Source organism: Castor canadensis, chromosome 19 (assembly GCF_047511655.1).
Source record: "Castor canadensis chromosome 19, mCasCan1.hap1v2, whole genome shotgun sequence".
NCBI classification, from domain to species: domain Eukaryota; kingdom Metazoa; phylum Chordata; class Mammalia; order Rodentia; family Castoridae; genus Castor; species Castor canadensis.
Genome location: NC_133404.1, coordinates 34,992,234 through 35,008,369, shown reverse-complemented (window position 1 = coordinate 35,008,369; position 16,136 = coordinate 34,992,234). Strand labels below are relative to the sequence as shown.

The following is a 16,136-nucleotide window of genomic DNA, read 5'->3' as shown; positions in this document are numbered from 1 at the left end:
AAAGCAGATGTAAATCTGACCCCCCAAAGAAAAGACTGGAGGTTAGCATTGTGTCAGGTATAATACCATGCAGGAAGTCCAGTCTTTAGATGAAAGCAAAGTCATATTTAATGAACAAAGGAAAACATCAAACCTTTTATGTGTTGGGGACTGTTGAACTTGGCTTCTGAGTAGGAGCCATTCAGAGCACAACTAAGCTGAGAATTCATTCAGCATATTGGGAATGACAGGCCTTCAGATATGATCCTTGTTAAACAAGCACCCTGTGGCAAAACTTCAGAAAGCCACTAAGTCTTTCTGCTTCTAAAATTCAACATAAAAAAGAGGTTGACATTTGGTGAATAGACTACAGCTCATGAGCTCTGGATACATGCAAAACAGCTTCAAGAAGCAGAGTAGAAGACAAGGGATGGTTGAGTGGAATTCCCCTCTACAGAGGAAACCCTAGGGGAACATGTTGTGGGCATGGCCAGGAGACCAAGGTGCAGTTGCCAAAGACTAAGACTGTACAATATATTGACATCTTATATGTTGAGCTTCCTGCTAATCACCATTGTCTACATCCTAAGTTGGCATGCATTCCATTGCTCAGACAAACCCATGTGCTAGTGATGCAGTCCATAAATTAAGTTAGCAACCATAGTAAGATAATTTTCCAATAATAACTTTTCACAGTTTCTTGCAGCAAAGTACAATCAACATGTCAAGTTCTGTTCTGCAGTGAGAGAAGAGGAGTCTGTGAAAATGAGTTGGAAGTGGAGGGGGAGAGATTGCTGCAGTTTCTAACAACAGAAACTCCTATCCTCTACCTCCTGCAGTTCCATTTGGTCCAAAGCCTCCATGCAGGGACTTGTTTTGGCTAATGAAGGGCTATTCCCATCTGGGACATTTGTTTTCATAGCAAAGAAGGCTGTTAATCAATGTATTCCAAAAAAGCCAATGAGCTCCCCAGTTTTAGTGTCTTTCTTGCTGCCCTGCTGCTGGGATTGTAATGGGGTTTTCACAGCTGAAGAAGCAGAGCCCCTCTTCCACCGTTCCCCCCTTCGTCCTTCAGGAAAAGGGACTTATGAGTGATTCCACATGACAACAACATGTGCATGACTTGAAGTCCAGTAATTGTTTTCACACTAATTTTTACTTGTGAATACTCCTTCCCTAGTCAGGCACATTTTTAAAGATAGATAGATAAATAGATAAATCTCTGTTTCTACTTTTCAGGCATAAATAAATTTACAAAGAAGCTTCGAAATCCCTATTCCATTGACAATAACGAGCTACTAGACTTCCTCTCCAGGGTACCATCGGATGTTCAAAAGGTATGTAATGGATGGTCACCACCAACAGGGACCCCAACACTGAGGTCTGGCCATCCCCAGAGCTGGAGCAGCACAAGACTGTACTACTGTGAGTAATTGAGATAAGGAATCAGAAAATCTCTAAAGTGGCCTGGCTTACAGGAAGATGGCAACAACAACAGCAACAACAAAAAACCCCTCCTTTATCCAAAGCATAAGATGATTGAGGAAAATTATCCTGAGAAAGAACTACTTAGAGATGTTAAAGGTGATCTGGAACTCCCACTGAGAAGTGATGTGTGCTGGGTTTTGTCCCTTTGATTACCCACCTCCTGAAAGAGGATAAGATGGACTCAGGGAGTGAATTTACATGAGCTCCAAAACTAAGGAACATTGCTTGTTTTTTTCCTCTTCTGGATGGCAGGCAGTTTAGGGGAAGTAGAAGACAAGAGGATTATTCTTTATATTCTTGTTTGCTCCAATTATCTCCTGAGCCTCCCTCCTGTCCTCTTTCCTATAAAGACTTTAGGGAAGCTGGGAGCATCCCTTCCTCTAATAGAGGAAGAGATGATGTGAAATAATTTGAGATCAATCAGAAGCATTAGTCACAGGTAATGGTCACATAGTCCAGCAGCGTTTCATTTTTGTGGATAACCAGAGATTAAAAAGGCAACAATGCCAGAAATCCTCAAAGAATAGCTCAATCTGTAGCCCTGCAGATTTGCCTGTTATAAATGCAGAAAGAAAGGGCAGTCAGCCATTCTCTCATGGAGAACAGTGATCATTGAATAGGTAGTTGGGAACATCATGGCCTGACATATCTTCAAGATGATCAAAGGCATGGTCCTTTATTATCTGAGAGAATCCCAAATCAAATATTGATTTTCATTGTTGGGCCCTTAAAACATAATTGGTAGCTCAGCACCTCCAGATGGATTACAGATGCATGGGGGCTCAAAAGTCTTAAAGATCCTTTTCTCCGTCATTCCACATTCTGGAGATTAAAATTGACTCTATGCCACTCTTATTCTTTGGCCTTCATTCCATGATGGAATTACCTGTTACAATGTATTTTAAACAGATGAATTTACTCTAATATTGGCATTGCATACGTAAAAAATAACCTGGCTTCCATCTTGCATTGAAGATTGACAGGTACATCATCTTGGATATTTTGTTGTCGTTTATTTATATGCTTTTGCCAAAGTGTTGCCTACATTGTGATTGGGCATAACAACCTTGGGGAATTTGGCACACATGCTAAAAATAGGGAACATATGTGGTCTGTAATACAATAGTTTCAATAAATGCATTTCACTAGCAGCCTATCAAAGCCACACGCCAAAGCAATACATTTGCAGTGTACCATCACTTAAGGCACAGTGTGAGTTCACGCTGTATCCCTGAAGAACAGAAATTTTCATCAAGCCCCCCAAAGAGTGTCTGTGTGTAGTCTGGGCACCAGCCCTCAGAGTCGGTCATCCAGGTGGGGTTGGCATGAATACAGAGATACAACAAAAGAACGTTTGAGGAAGGTGCCATACACTCGTCAGATTCTCCCTATCTCCAGGGGTGCTTTCTAGTGACACAAGGACAGTATGGGACTCCCTGAGGGCCATATTTATCACAGATGTTTTAACCATTACATTGTGAATGAAATTAATTTTTAAGAGATCAATTTCAGCATTTTATCCCCCTTAGGTAACATAATTGTCTATAACTGGAGGGTATTTTCCCCCATGATCTTAGACATTTATAAATGAATAATTCTCTATAAGTTACTGTATCATACACTAAGATAAACATTCCCAAGAGGCCATGATTAAACTTACTTATGGTTGAAACCTGGCACTTGCAAGACGACGATTATCTAGCAGAGCCAAGAGCAGGTAGAAATGCAGGCATCTCATTAGGAAAATCTGCTTTTAATATTTTGGTTTCAAGAAATGATGCATGACTTCTCAAATCCTTCCTGCAATTAATCCCTCCATGTTCCTGTGTTTAGAAAATGGTTCGTTACCTTTGAACCTTCCTTCCTTTGCCTTGGTTTGTCCTTGGGGAGCCATTAACACATGCTGTGCTGAGCTAGGGTTGCCTAACCTCCAGCCTCATGTCTGTTTGTTTTCACAGGTGCAGTACGCAGAACTGAAGCTCTGTGGCAGCCACAGCCCCCTTCGGAAGAAGCGCACCAATCTCTAGAGTGCACAGCGACTGGAATCCCACACCGATATTGTGCCACTGATGGACCAATATTGTGGATGCTTCTGTGGTACCTTGGAGCCCTGTCCCGTGTTTTACCCTCCTTCTTGTACACAAACACGTGTGCCTGTGCACACATACCCATGCACTGGTGTCCTTGATACATACATGTTCAGTCCAGCAAAAGGAACCACAAGGACTGTGACAGACACCTCCTTGCTCAAGTAGCAGGTGAAGCACAGCTTCCGCGGGTCTGAATACCCTCCTTGAGAACAACAGGAGACCACTTGGGTTCCAAAATGACTTGGAATTTGTTTTCACACCTCCCACAGATTCTCATTAAGATTGTTATGCCCAGGTGGGCGTGGTTTTTCAAGCCTGTAATCCAAGCACTAGGGAGACTGAGGCAGGAGGATCAAGAAGTCAAGGCATAGAGATTACCAGGCTAGCATGAGCTACATAGTGAGACCCTGTCTCAAAAAATTATTTTTCAGGTTTTTCCATCCCCCACCCTGAGCTTCTTTCAGATTATTATTCATGCAAGTTTCTTCAGAGTTATCAAGTACAATATTATGTATATTAGAAAAGATTCTAGATGATTGTCAGAATTAGCCCACATCTTTAGGAGTTGAGATTGTTAAGGACATGTCATGCAGTTTTGGTTACCCACTTGGTGCTGGATGCCCACCTACATCATGGTCCATTGCTGGCAATGGATGCTTCAGGAGGTTCCAAGGGACCACTCTTTGGAAGAGTAAGGTTTCATGAAAGAATTTTGCTGCCCTAAAATATCATTTCTTCTGACTTCTTGATTATTTCCAAAATCAAATGTTAATATATAGCTTCATAAAGGCAGGGTTCTGGGGGTGGGGTAAAGGGGGTGAACAAATGAATTCCGAGTCTTTATAGAAAGTGAAATGAGTGAGAGACAATGATAAATGAGTCTACATACCAAAATATCATAATCACTTCAGTTGTCCAAATGTTTTGAGGAAATAGTTAAAATATATTGGCTGTCCAAAATTGTCATTTGCTTCTTTTAGGGTCAAAATAAGCTACATACCACCCCCATTCCCAGGAAAATACTGCCTCACAGTTTTCTTTTGACGGTATCTAACTTCTGTATATCCTATGACTACATAGTACACCCTCACCAGGTAAAAAAAATCTTGATTTTGTGCATATATAAAATGTATACAAATACCTATATGTTCAAATGATATTTAATCTTTAAAAACTATTTTGTTGACACATACTTTGTATGTGCAATTATATATATATGTATATGTGTTATAAAGAAAAGTTGAGGTAAAAAGACTTAATTTAATAGTGAGTTTACTATGTATTTTTTTTTTGTCTCCAGGTTGTAATTTAATAACCTTCAAACAAAATGTTTATGAAAAATGCCAAAGATTCTAATGCTTATCATCTTGCTTCTGTTTTTGTTCATATTGTATCTTCCTGGGTTTCTTTCTGGCAGAGTCAGATTTCTGCATGATTTGATTTACTTCAAGTTAATGAAGCTGACTTGAAAAAGAGTCTTGCAGAAATTATAAAAGCTCCAGTAAATGTCGTACTTGTATGTACAATAGATACACCATTTACTCAATCTTCTGCGTAAACAATGCCTCATTGTCTTGCTCCTTGCTATCACCCAGTTTGTCATAGTCTGTCATTTTGTAGCTTCCTAAGTCAGACATTTCTAAGCCAACATGTGAGATCTGATCAATCATTTGAATGAAAACTTTCAGGAACAAAATAACCCCTTATTTATTTAAAAGTGGAACCAATACTTCATTATTGTTCTTTTGCTATAGAATTTCAAAATGAAATAATTTTCCCTACAAGACTTAGTTCCTCTGTAGCCTGACTGGAATTCTCAGCATTAAGTTTATGATACAAATGCAAATTGGGATGTTAGAATAGGACTGAGCCAATCTTTAATAAACTGTATATGGAAAACAATTGTTAATTGATAAAATAGACATTGAATGTTAAAAATGAATGCTACTTGAGAGTGAAATGTTAAGATTTATGGAAGTTCGATAGTATCCCTAATCCTTAAGTTGTAAAACTCCCAGTGGATGCCTAAGTTCTCAGGTATATCAAATAATCAATTTAATAGTTTTCCACTTCAACTAAGATCTTATCACACACACTGAGGTCAGAACTGTTAGACTTTGAGATGCTTCAGCAAAACTAATATGGTGTTTCTTTTCATAATGAGTTTTTTTTTTTCTTATTCAGAACCTTTGCCTTGTCATTTAAAGGAAGCAATTTATAGCTTCTCTTTGGCATATTCCAGTTTCCAGCATCATGACTCTTGTGCTTTGGGGGCCAGTAATGAGTAAAATAAAGCTTACTTGAATTGTCATTGTTGTATCTTGATAGTTAATCAGACAACATGAATGGCTACCAAGTGACTAACTGGCAGGTAGCAAATATAGCATGGGTTCTAGACAAAGTTATAATTCACATCCAGAACAAGATGGAGTACGATGGGGTAAGTTGCCATCACAGTACTCAGAATGGTGTGAAATTTTTAATTTGTGAATATTTTCTTTCTGGGATTTTTCCCATTTTATAATTTCAGCCTTTGGCTGAAGTTACCAATGATAACTGCAACTCCCAGAAAGTGAAACCACAGATAAGGTGAGATTAATATTATCTGAACCTTATGAAACAGTCTAGGATGCTGTAGATAAAATTTATAGATTGCAGATTTATAGTCTGATAATTGAAGATAAGTAGGAACGTAAAGTCCTAAAAGTTTGTCTTCACTAAGATAATATATCCATTCCCAGTCCTGTATATAGGTCTTGTAGGCATCTACAACTCAGAAGGTCAGAAACTAAGCATCACTTTTCTCTCTTGTTTTCAGGATACTTATTCCCATAGTGTCCTTCTAACTTCCTGTTTTCCTTGTTGACACTGGTGTCTTTTGGTCTGGGAGCCTCTCAGGCATCCTGCTATTAATTCCTTGCACAGTCCCCTTCATTTCACAACACATAAAAGCTAGCAAAGCCAGTGTTGATATGCTATCTTAACCCCTTCCATTCCAGTGGTCAAGTCAAGCAGTCTGTTATCTCTCAAGTCATGACAATGTGCCAGTCATTCACAGTTCCCTTTTCACCTGGAATGTCATTTCACCAGTTTCTGCCTGTGGAGATTCTACTGTCTTTCAAACCTTTCAAAAGTGGCTAGATGTTACTTTACCTTCCCCTATTCACTCTCATAGCTTCTATATCTGTCTTTGCATATTTTTATTACTATAATTGAATACTAAACATTTGTTAATTTATAAAAGAAAAAGTTATGGAAGTCCAGGTGCATGGTGTTGATGATTGTGGGTATCTGGTGAGTGCCTCCTGCCAGCACCAGATCATGACTGAGGACATGACATGGTGAGACATCAAACATGCAAACTCATGTATCTCTTATAATAAAACCATTATTGTCACCATGGGAGCCCTACCCTCATGACCTCTTCAAATCCTACTTACCTTACCAATCCCCTCCTCCAAATATCACTTCTCTGACTTTTGACAGTTAAGTTTCTAAGAAATGAATACCAGGGGACACGCCAAATTACAGAACATTCTTTCTGGCATCTGTAATAAATCAGAGTTACCAAAGCCCTTGACTCTCACCTTCTCCTACTAGACATCTCATCCTAGCTAGCACCTAAGAGATAATCCAGGAAATATATATCTGATGGACCAGGACATAAACAACTTTCCTCTCCATGCCCGTTCATGTAATTCTGTTAGAACAGAAGGACGAGGGCTGGTGGAGTGACTCAGGTGGTAGACTGCCTGCCTACCAAGAGTGAGACCCTGACTTCAAATTCAAGGACTGCCAATAAAAGCAGGATGAGCTTGATAGATAAGCATCTTGGAGAATAATTTCTTGCATAAAGTAGATGCTTATTTTTTGCAATAGTATTTATAATCCCTGGGTATTTTAATGACCAACATTTAAATTAAATATTTGGAGAAGTTTCTACCTGCATGTTAAAGGAAATATTTACTTGTGAGCTGTAAAACAATGTTTTGATCCTTTTTTGTCACTTATAACTGATCATTTAACATATTGAACACTGAAGATATACCTGAATAAGACAGATTACATTCCCTTGGTAGAGATAGATATTAAGAAGATACTTTAAGAAATGGATTGACATGCTAAGATTCAAGTTTCAAAAAAAAAGAAAGGATCATTCTAGCTGCATTCAGATCAGTAATTCCAAATGTTTAGGGAAGAATTAAAGCCTGGAATGTCATTTTACCAATTTCTGCCTATGGAGATTCTACTGTCTTTCAAACTTTTCAAAGGGGTCCAGCTCCAAAGAGGCTTTCTTGGTCCTCTGGAGGGATGGTACTTTACCTTCCCCTATTATACTCTCATACTGTATTGCTCCCAATAACTTAATGGTATCCTGCACTTTTAATAGTGGTACAGAAAAAAAGGATGAAATAGGAGTAGTAATGGGGGAAGGGTGAAAGAGGAAATGAGCAGAACTTGACAATTGCTTGACTATGAGATAAGGAGAGAATAGATAAGGATGGTTACAAACAAAAATGCTGACATTCCATAGTCTCCCTGCCTCCAGGTTTCAGAAGATGTTTTTGCCTTTCACTGAGGGAGAGAATGAGAGAAGGAGCCCTGGGATGAGCAGTGTTAAACCTGAGTTGGCTGAGACACCCCTGAAAAGGAATGATATGAGATGAAAATATGTGACTATGGTGCTCAGAGAAGAAATGCACTTTACTTAGGAGATATACATTTTAGGGGCAACACCAAGGTATTGAGCTTTGAATTCAACATTCAAGCTAGAGATAAAGACAAGGTGGTTTCAGAGTGTAGTCAACAGTAAGTTATTTTAATAGATACCAGTTTTAATTTATAGACTACCATGGCCTTAAAAATATTCTGTACAAAATACTGCACTGTGTTGCACAGAAACTACTTGTTTTCCTCTATTCACATTTTTAATGAGTAGAATGTGGGCTTTTGAGGTTCTTGTCTTATTCTTTGAGTCATGTTGGGTAGTTCCCAGATTGAATTGGTGGTTCTGTAAATGAAGGGAAATTTAAACTTGCTACTGTAGTTTGACATCATTAATGGTCAATGTGAACCATTACAAAGAATGTGGCAACTTGGTTGTGACTAAAAAGACAGATTGAAACTAGAATGTGTGACTATGAGGACTATGTAGGTTAATTAATTGACCTACAGCTAAACCTTAATGTTTTTGTGTGTCTGTTCATTGCTTTTAGCTTTTTAAGACATCTAAATGCTACTACCATTTTCCTGTGCATAATCTCTGTGTGTGAAAACAGTTACTGAACTTTGTAAATATGTAAATTTCTTATTTAGGTGGATGCATTTTTTGTCTGTCTACTACTTTTCTTATCTTTGTTGAATAAACTTGCATTTTGAGAGTTGTATTGGCATAAAAAAAAGACAAGGTGGTTAAATAGTGTGACTAAATAGGAGTAAATAGAAAGGAAAGCAGGAAGCATATCTTATCTTAGAATTCAATGGTAGCACATACTTCAAGAATGCAGGTTAGGTCAACAATATCAAATGCAGTGAGATCAAGTAAACTGAGGACAGAGTGATAGCCTCTATAAATGACATCATTTTGGGGGACCTTGAGAATGAGTAATTTCTGTGCAGTGGGTAGGAATGCATACTGAATTTGTGTTAAAAAAAAAGTGAGAGGAGGTAGAAAAATGGAATTTCTGAATACAGGTGAAACCTGGAAAGCCCTACTGCAAAAGAAAAAGGAGAGAGAGGGTAGCAATTAGGGATGAAAGAAGCATGTGAGATGATTCCAGTAAGGAAAAAGAGCAGATGTGTCATGAGCTCAGTGCACACTTATTAGCAACAAAGAGTTCTTTGTAGGCGTGAGATGGAGTTAAACATATTCACTACTTAAAAACATGCTGTGACAAAACTCACCTGCCTTTAATGCAGTAATAATTTTATGGCAACAGAAAAGTTGAAAAGCTAAAATGTCTTCTGAAAATATGTTGAGTGGTCAACTGATAATTGAATAAAGAATGAAATCTCCATGGAATGCCTTAACAAATATTATCTCCTAAAAGTCTGCTATTTTTACTTGGCATCTCAAGGTAATGATTTGTATAGGGATAATGGATATTGCAAAACATAAAAAGTTAATATTTTATAGCATTTATCAAATGCCAACTATTACCTAACAGCTTTAGATGTCAATAATAATAATAATAATAATAATACCACCTTTGGGATTCTTATACAAATTCAAGGAGACAAAAAAAAAAAAAAACCCATCAGTCTTGTGCAAATTATCCAAGAAAATAGCTAGAAAGAACAATTTCTGGCACAATTTATAAGGTCAATACTCATCTTAGTACTCAATAAAGTTATAAAAGAATGGGAATTTATTTACCAAAATCCCCTGTGAACATAGATGAAGAATTATGTAAGCTATCCAAGGTTCTACACTGTAAAAATGAAAGAAAGATGAATCATGAAGTATGTGGTTTAGAAAACTCAATATAATAAAGTATCTATCATTAGAGTGAATGTAATTCTGCTAAAAAAAGTTTTTTTAATTTCAGAAATTGAGCAGTTGATTCTAAAATTATATGTAAATCCAAGAGTCCCAGAAGAGCTGGTATGATACTGCAGAAGCTAAATACCAGCAGAGATCAAGATGTATTATGAAGATATTGTAACTAAAATAACATGGGTATTGGCAAAGGATAAACTAAAAGGTGAAAGAAATAGAAAAGACTAGAAGAAGCAGATCCTCACATATTTGGAAACTTGTCACTTTATGTCAAAGATGACACAGTGAAAAAAGACCTTTTTGTAAAATGGTGCTGAGTTATTTTAGTATTGATATGGATAAGATAAATATTGATCCCTTCCTTATACCATAGACAAATATCAATTTCCCATGAATAAGCCCATCCAAAACTGGAAGGCAAAATAAAGATTTCAGAAAGAGAGGAAAATATTTTTATACCTGTGTGATAGCACAGATTTCTTAAACTAGAAATAAAATGTTAATCAGAAAGGAAAATGCACAGTACATTATAAAACATTAAAATTAAACTTTTCCTCAAAAGACATGAGTAAAAAGGAAGGGATAAGCACATAGGAGAAGATATATTTGTATGGCTAGATCTCTCTATATAAATATAGAGAGATATTTCCATATATACCCAGAATACATAAAGAAATTCTACATTGAAATCTAACCCAGAAGAAAAACTGGCGAAAAAACCCCCCAAAAAACAAAAAAAATCATGAACAGGGACTTCACAGCTTATTCAAGGTGGCTGGAAAACATAAAAAGTTGCTCAATGTCATCAGTTATCAGAAACATACAAATTGAAATCATAAAACAAATGTATACAGCCAGAATGGTGAAAGTCAAAAGGTTATGGTCAAGTCAAAAAATACGGTCAAGAGTGTGGAAAACCATCTGTTACTGGGAATACAGACTGGCACACCACTTTGGAATGCTGTTGATCTATCGTATACTGAATATATATATTTTCTAGGGTGTATATACTGATTATATGCACATATTTCATAGTGCATATATACTGACTTTATATATATACACGTATAGACATATGTAGTTAATAGGGCATAAATATTAACTATTGGCACACATACACACACATGCACGTGCATATGCCATGTGATTCTTTACAAGTTCACTCCTAGGTATGTGCGAGAGCACACAAGGGAGGTATGAGGATAGGTAAGACACCCAAAAAACTAAATAGCATTTGTTGCCCTCAACGCAGAGAAACTAATGCAAATACTTTAAAGCAACTGAGGCCAATAGGAGAAGGGGATCAGGAACTAGAGAAAAGGTTAGTTCGAGAAGAATTAACTTAGAAGATAACACACATGTACAGGAAAGCAATGCGAGTCAACTCCCTGTATAGCTATCCTTATCTCAACAAGCAAAAACCCTTGGTCCTTCCTATTATTGTTTATACTCTCTCTTCAACAAAATTAGAGATAAGGGCAAAATAGTTTCTGCCTGGTAGCGAGGGGTTGGGGAAGAGAGGGGGTGGGGGAGGAAGGGAGGGGGTGGGGGGAAGGGGGGAGAAATGACCCAAACAATGTATGCACATGTGAATAAATGAATAATAATTAAAAAAGACATGTCCAGGGCATTCCTAGCACCACAACTTGCATTATTCCAAAACTGGAAAGTTTGTTTCCATTCATATGTGAGCTAATTCTTCAATCTTGTCTATAAAAGGGAATACTATGCTGCAACGAAATGAAACAGTAGCATTACATGCAACAACATGAATTAGTTTCACTGACAATACTAAACAAAAGACTCAAGTCCAAATAAATGCATTGTATCATTTCACTTATGCAAAGCTAAAAGACAGGCAAGGACTTAAGGGCATGGCTCAAGGGATAGACCACCTAAGTTCAAATGCCAATGATGCAAATAAATGAAGAAAAAAATAAAAATAAAATACAGGCATAACAAAATCTATTGTGTCAGAAGTCAGAGAGTATATGTTAGGAGGCTAGTAGTGTCATGAATAAGCGTGGCCTGCGCGTAGCCTCCTGGGGTATGAATGCTCTATTGTTTCTGTCTGGATTCTGTTTATACATACTTGTTTATTTCATGACAATTCCTTGAGATGTAAATTTATGAACTGTGTAACTTCTTTGTGTTTACTTAAAAAAGAGGAAAATCAATGCAGTATGACAAGGTATCCCTATTTTACAGTTAAAGAAACTGAAGTCAATTACTATTATATATTTTAAACAGGAAAGGAGACAGCCAATCACAATTTTTACATTTTTGATGTATTTCCAAAACCAAATAGAAATAAACATTTAAATTTTGTGACAAGTTTGGGAGTATTTAACTACTAACTGAAAGGAGACAGTTCTTAAAGAAGCTTACTATTCTTGAATATTCAATTTTCATCTTAACATAAATCAATCATCATTTATAAAGATCATAATTATCTGGGACACTAAAATGACTTTCCCTAACTGAAGCATTGAAAAGTTGCTTTACATGACAAACCAGTCCATAAAACCTTAGGACCTGAAGTGTTTTAGAATGCTTTTTTTTACAGATTGTACCTATGGGCATTTAGCATGGCATCCTGGGATTTCATCTTTCATATGAGTGCCTTATTTCTTTTGTTTTTTTTCTTGTCAAGCATTAAAGTTTGTAGAGCAAAAAGGCCATAAACTTTTTGAGTATGTGAGGAAGGCTATGCTTCTTGTCCTCCCCAGAAAAGAAGTATATTAAATAGATCAGATAGGCAGACAACATACACACAGTCCTAATTATGTATACACTCATGCACATATACTCATAAGTTTTGCATATTTCACATATTTCCAAAATAGGAACCAAGATTCCAATGAAGAACCCAAGAACCTAGATTTTCAAGGGGAATACTTGAAGTCTGCCCCTTGTTCCTGTGAAACCTTCTTACTGGGAGTCCAATGTCAGCCTGCTTACTGCCAGAATTCAGTGCATTCCCAGTTTCTCTCCAGGAAGATTTTACTGTAATTTTATTCATAGCTGAGAAGTCCTAAGATCTCAGTTTTTCATTCCTTTAATTTATTATGATAATAGATGCAAGCTTCTCCTTTCTGGGTATTTTCATTATTAGGTCAAAATAGCTGGTTAGAAAAATAAAAATACCTGACTCATTTGTTTAATTACATAATGAACGGCTGACATAACTGAGTTAGTCTGCATTCACTGGATAAAGTAACATTTATACAGTGATTAATATGGCCTTGGTTTTTATTGTTTTAACCCTCAAAGTTCTGCAGAAAATAATAGGAACAAGTGGAATATTCTTTGCATTGTTGAGGGAGGCACCAGATTGGCTTTTTCTAATCAAGACATGAATCACAAGCATGGGCACTACATGTTTTCACCCCAGGTAGAAAGAGGAGGTTACTGGACTAGGTTCTAGTTGTAACAAGGAAGAGACAAGCTATGTCTGTGATTTTGATACACAAATAGCCAGCAATAGTCAGGGACAGCTTTTCTGTTCATGTAGAGGTCATAATCTGGGGCAGAGCTGATTTTACAGGGTATGAGACACAGGGCTGTGTAGTCTCAGACTCTAAAAGTTGTGTCCCTGGCTGTGTTAATTATCCCCTTCAGGCAGGGCAACTTTTTCTCCAGGGAATTTAGAGGAGCTAACTAGCATATGAAAGTTGAATAGAGAAAAAGCCTTTTAAAATATGAGGATATTTCTTTATTGTTTTTCATATACCTATGACATATATCATACATATCATATATACATATCCCATATAATACATGTAATAAATTTTAGATATTTAGTTTTTAAATTTTTTAAGTTATCATCAGATAAAAAGATGTGATTGTGTTATATATTATTCTCTCTTCCAAATCATTAATAAAGATATTATAAAACAAGTCAACCTTTATTTCCTTACCCTATTGACCAAGAAACCCCTTTTTACTGTATTCTTTAGCATTTATCATATTACTACCTTAAAAAATATAAATGGCTTTCAACCTACCACTCTCTATTTTTCTTCCTAAAGTTAAATTTAAAAGTGGAGAGTTGTCAGACATCACTGAATCTTTATTTTATTTTAAATAACTCAGAGGTCTATGGTTAGTTCTAGATAACTGCTTTTCTACCTCACTGCTACACTCACTATTCCCAAGTTTAATCTTAATTTATTGTAGTATATTTTCTAGTAAGGACTCAGTGATAATCATACTGATAATTACAATTACCATTTACCATGGTAAAGCATATGCAAGAAACTTTGAAATCACAGTTTTAATCAATGACAATAATATTTTGCACAAGTAACATGGTTTTCCTGGGATTAAGACCTCAGTATGCATTCCAATTTTTTATTTTATAGGATCACTTCAAATGAGTCATGATTTGGGAAGAAGGAGAGAATACTCTCTGGATTGAGTGATTTTAGAATGAATGACATTTGAATGGTGAGGTTTTCTGATAGTCTTTTTTTCCTTGATTCTCACCAATGGCCACTTACAAATTGCTAAATCTGTTTATTTCTGTCCAGTATTCATATTGGCTGCTGTTGTGAAAGATTTCCAAAATGAAGTACTTCTGTTTCCAAATAATCTACATTGAGGATCAACCAGAACTCTGAGTTTTCTTCCCTTTTAAATTTTCTCTTTTAGAACATGTGAACATTTTGCTGCCTCTGAATTAGACAACTGTGTGGTAGTAAAAGAAAGATAGTAGGGAACAGAATGTACATGATCTTGAAAGTATAGTGAGTATCTAGCCTTGGGACTGAAGCTTTTATTGCAAAAATGTCCCAGCATCACCCATGCTTGTCCTGTAGTTCTAGAACTGTGGTGACCAGTGCCACAAGCCTCATCCCCACCAAAGTTTTCCTCATATGACTTAGGAGCATCACCATCTACATTCTTCAGCCATAGGTCCACAATTACCAAATCCACAAGCCAAAACACCACTGGTACTCAACCCATAAGAAAGGTCTCCTCCATATCCCGTATTTCCAAGAGGATGGATAGACTAGAGTAGATCATCATAGTCTACGTGCATGGGATTACAATTGCAGGCACTACTTGTCTTTTTTCCTTATGACTTGAAGCAGTATCATCTGAATACTATGGTACCATGAAAGTGACAAATAGTACCATAAGCCATATCATAAACTGAAAGTCCCCTCTGAGTTCTGCAATTTCAACTTCCCAGTGCCACAGACCCCAATCTTTGCTCATCCCATGGGGCCCAGGAAATGTCCCATTCTATCCCACCATTCCAAAACAGTGGCTGTTGATGCTACAGGCTCAGGCACCTGCTGCATTCATGTAGAGACTCACAGGAAAGGTTTCCTTTATATCCTGTGGCTCAAGGATCATGGTGGCTCATCTCATACCCTTTGGTGTCACCTGTGCTTGTCCTAAGGAATCTGGGGAAAGTCTTCTGTATTCTACACAATTTAGACTATACCATCTAATATCATAAGCCCTAATGCCACCAGTGTTTGGCTCTGTTGATTCCAAGGACACAGCTTTGGAAGTCTAAGTCTGCTGCAAAGTTGTACATACAACATCCTTCACGACCTATTGCAGTGTGGAAGCACTGATAGACACTGATGACATAAGTTAAAAATGAAGAAATGAAACAGAGACTATACTTTGGGTTCCCCTATACTAAACCCCAAATACCTACCTTACTGACAACCTATATCCTATCTACATGAAAAAAATTTCTTCCTAAAGGCTATTTCATAAAGAGGTAAATAATACATGGACATCAACTTAGGGACACAAGAAACTTAAAAGTAAATATGAGACCTACAAAAGAAAACATTAAGTCTCTAGAAACATATCTCAATTTGAAGAAAATCAATGAGGTAACTGAAAAATAATTGAAAATAATGACCCCAAGAAAACTTAGTGTGATGATAGAGAATACAGATGAGTGGCAGAAGGAAATGGAAAAGCAATTTATACTATGAATGAGAAATTCACCAAAAAGATAGAAATCATTTTCAAATGACCAAGAAGATGTCTTGGAATTAAAAACTTCAACCAATAGGGGGTTGGTATCAGTGAGAGGGGAAGGATATAAA

At 36.8% G+C, this 16,136-nt stretch overlaps 1 protein-coding gene across 9 annotated transcripts in view; it reads left to right on the top strand.

Moving 5' to 3' along the window:
- Mctp2 (multiple C2 and transmembrane domain containing 2) overlaps positions 1–11,558 on the top strand; it is a 238,429-nt gene extending 226,871 nt beyond the window's left edge. For 7 of the 9 annotated variants that reach the window (XM_074061890.1, XM_074061885.1, XM_074061887.1 and 4 more), the window contains one exon: positions 1,219–9,820. In XM_074061890.1, coding sequence (XP_073917991.1) covers positions 1,219–1,412 — 194 coding nt within the window. In that variant the 3' untranslated portion in view covers positions 1,413–9,820. Of the gene's footprint in view, positions 1–1,218; positions 9,821–10,105 lie in introns of those variants that run through there. The other 2 variants (XR_012444033.1, XM_074061888.1) reach the window with 2 other exon arrangements.
- The last annotated feature ends 4,578 nt before the right edge of the window (positions 11,559–16,136 follow it).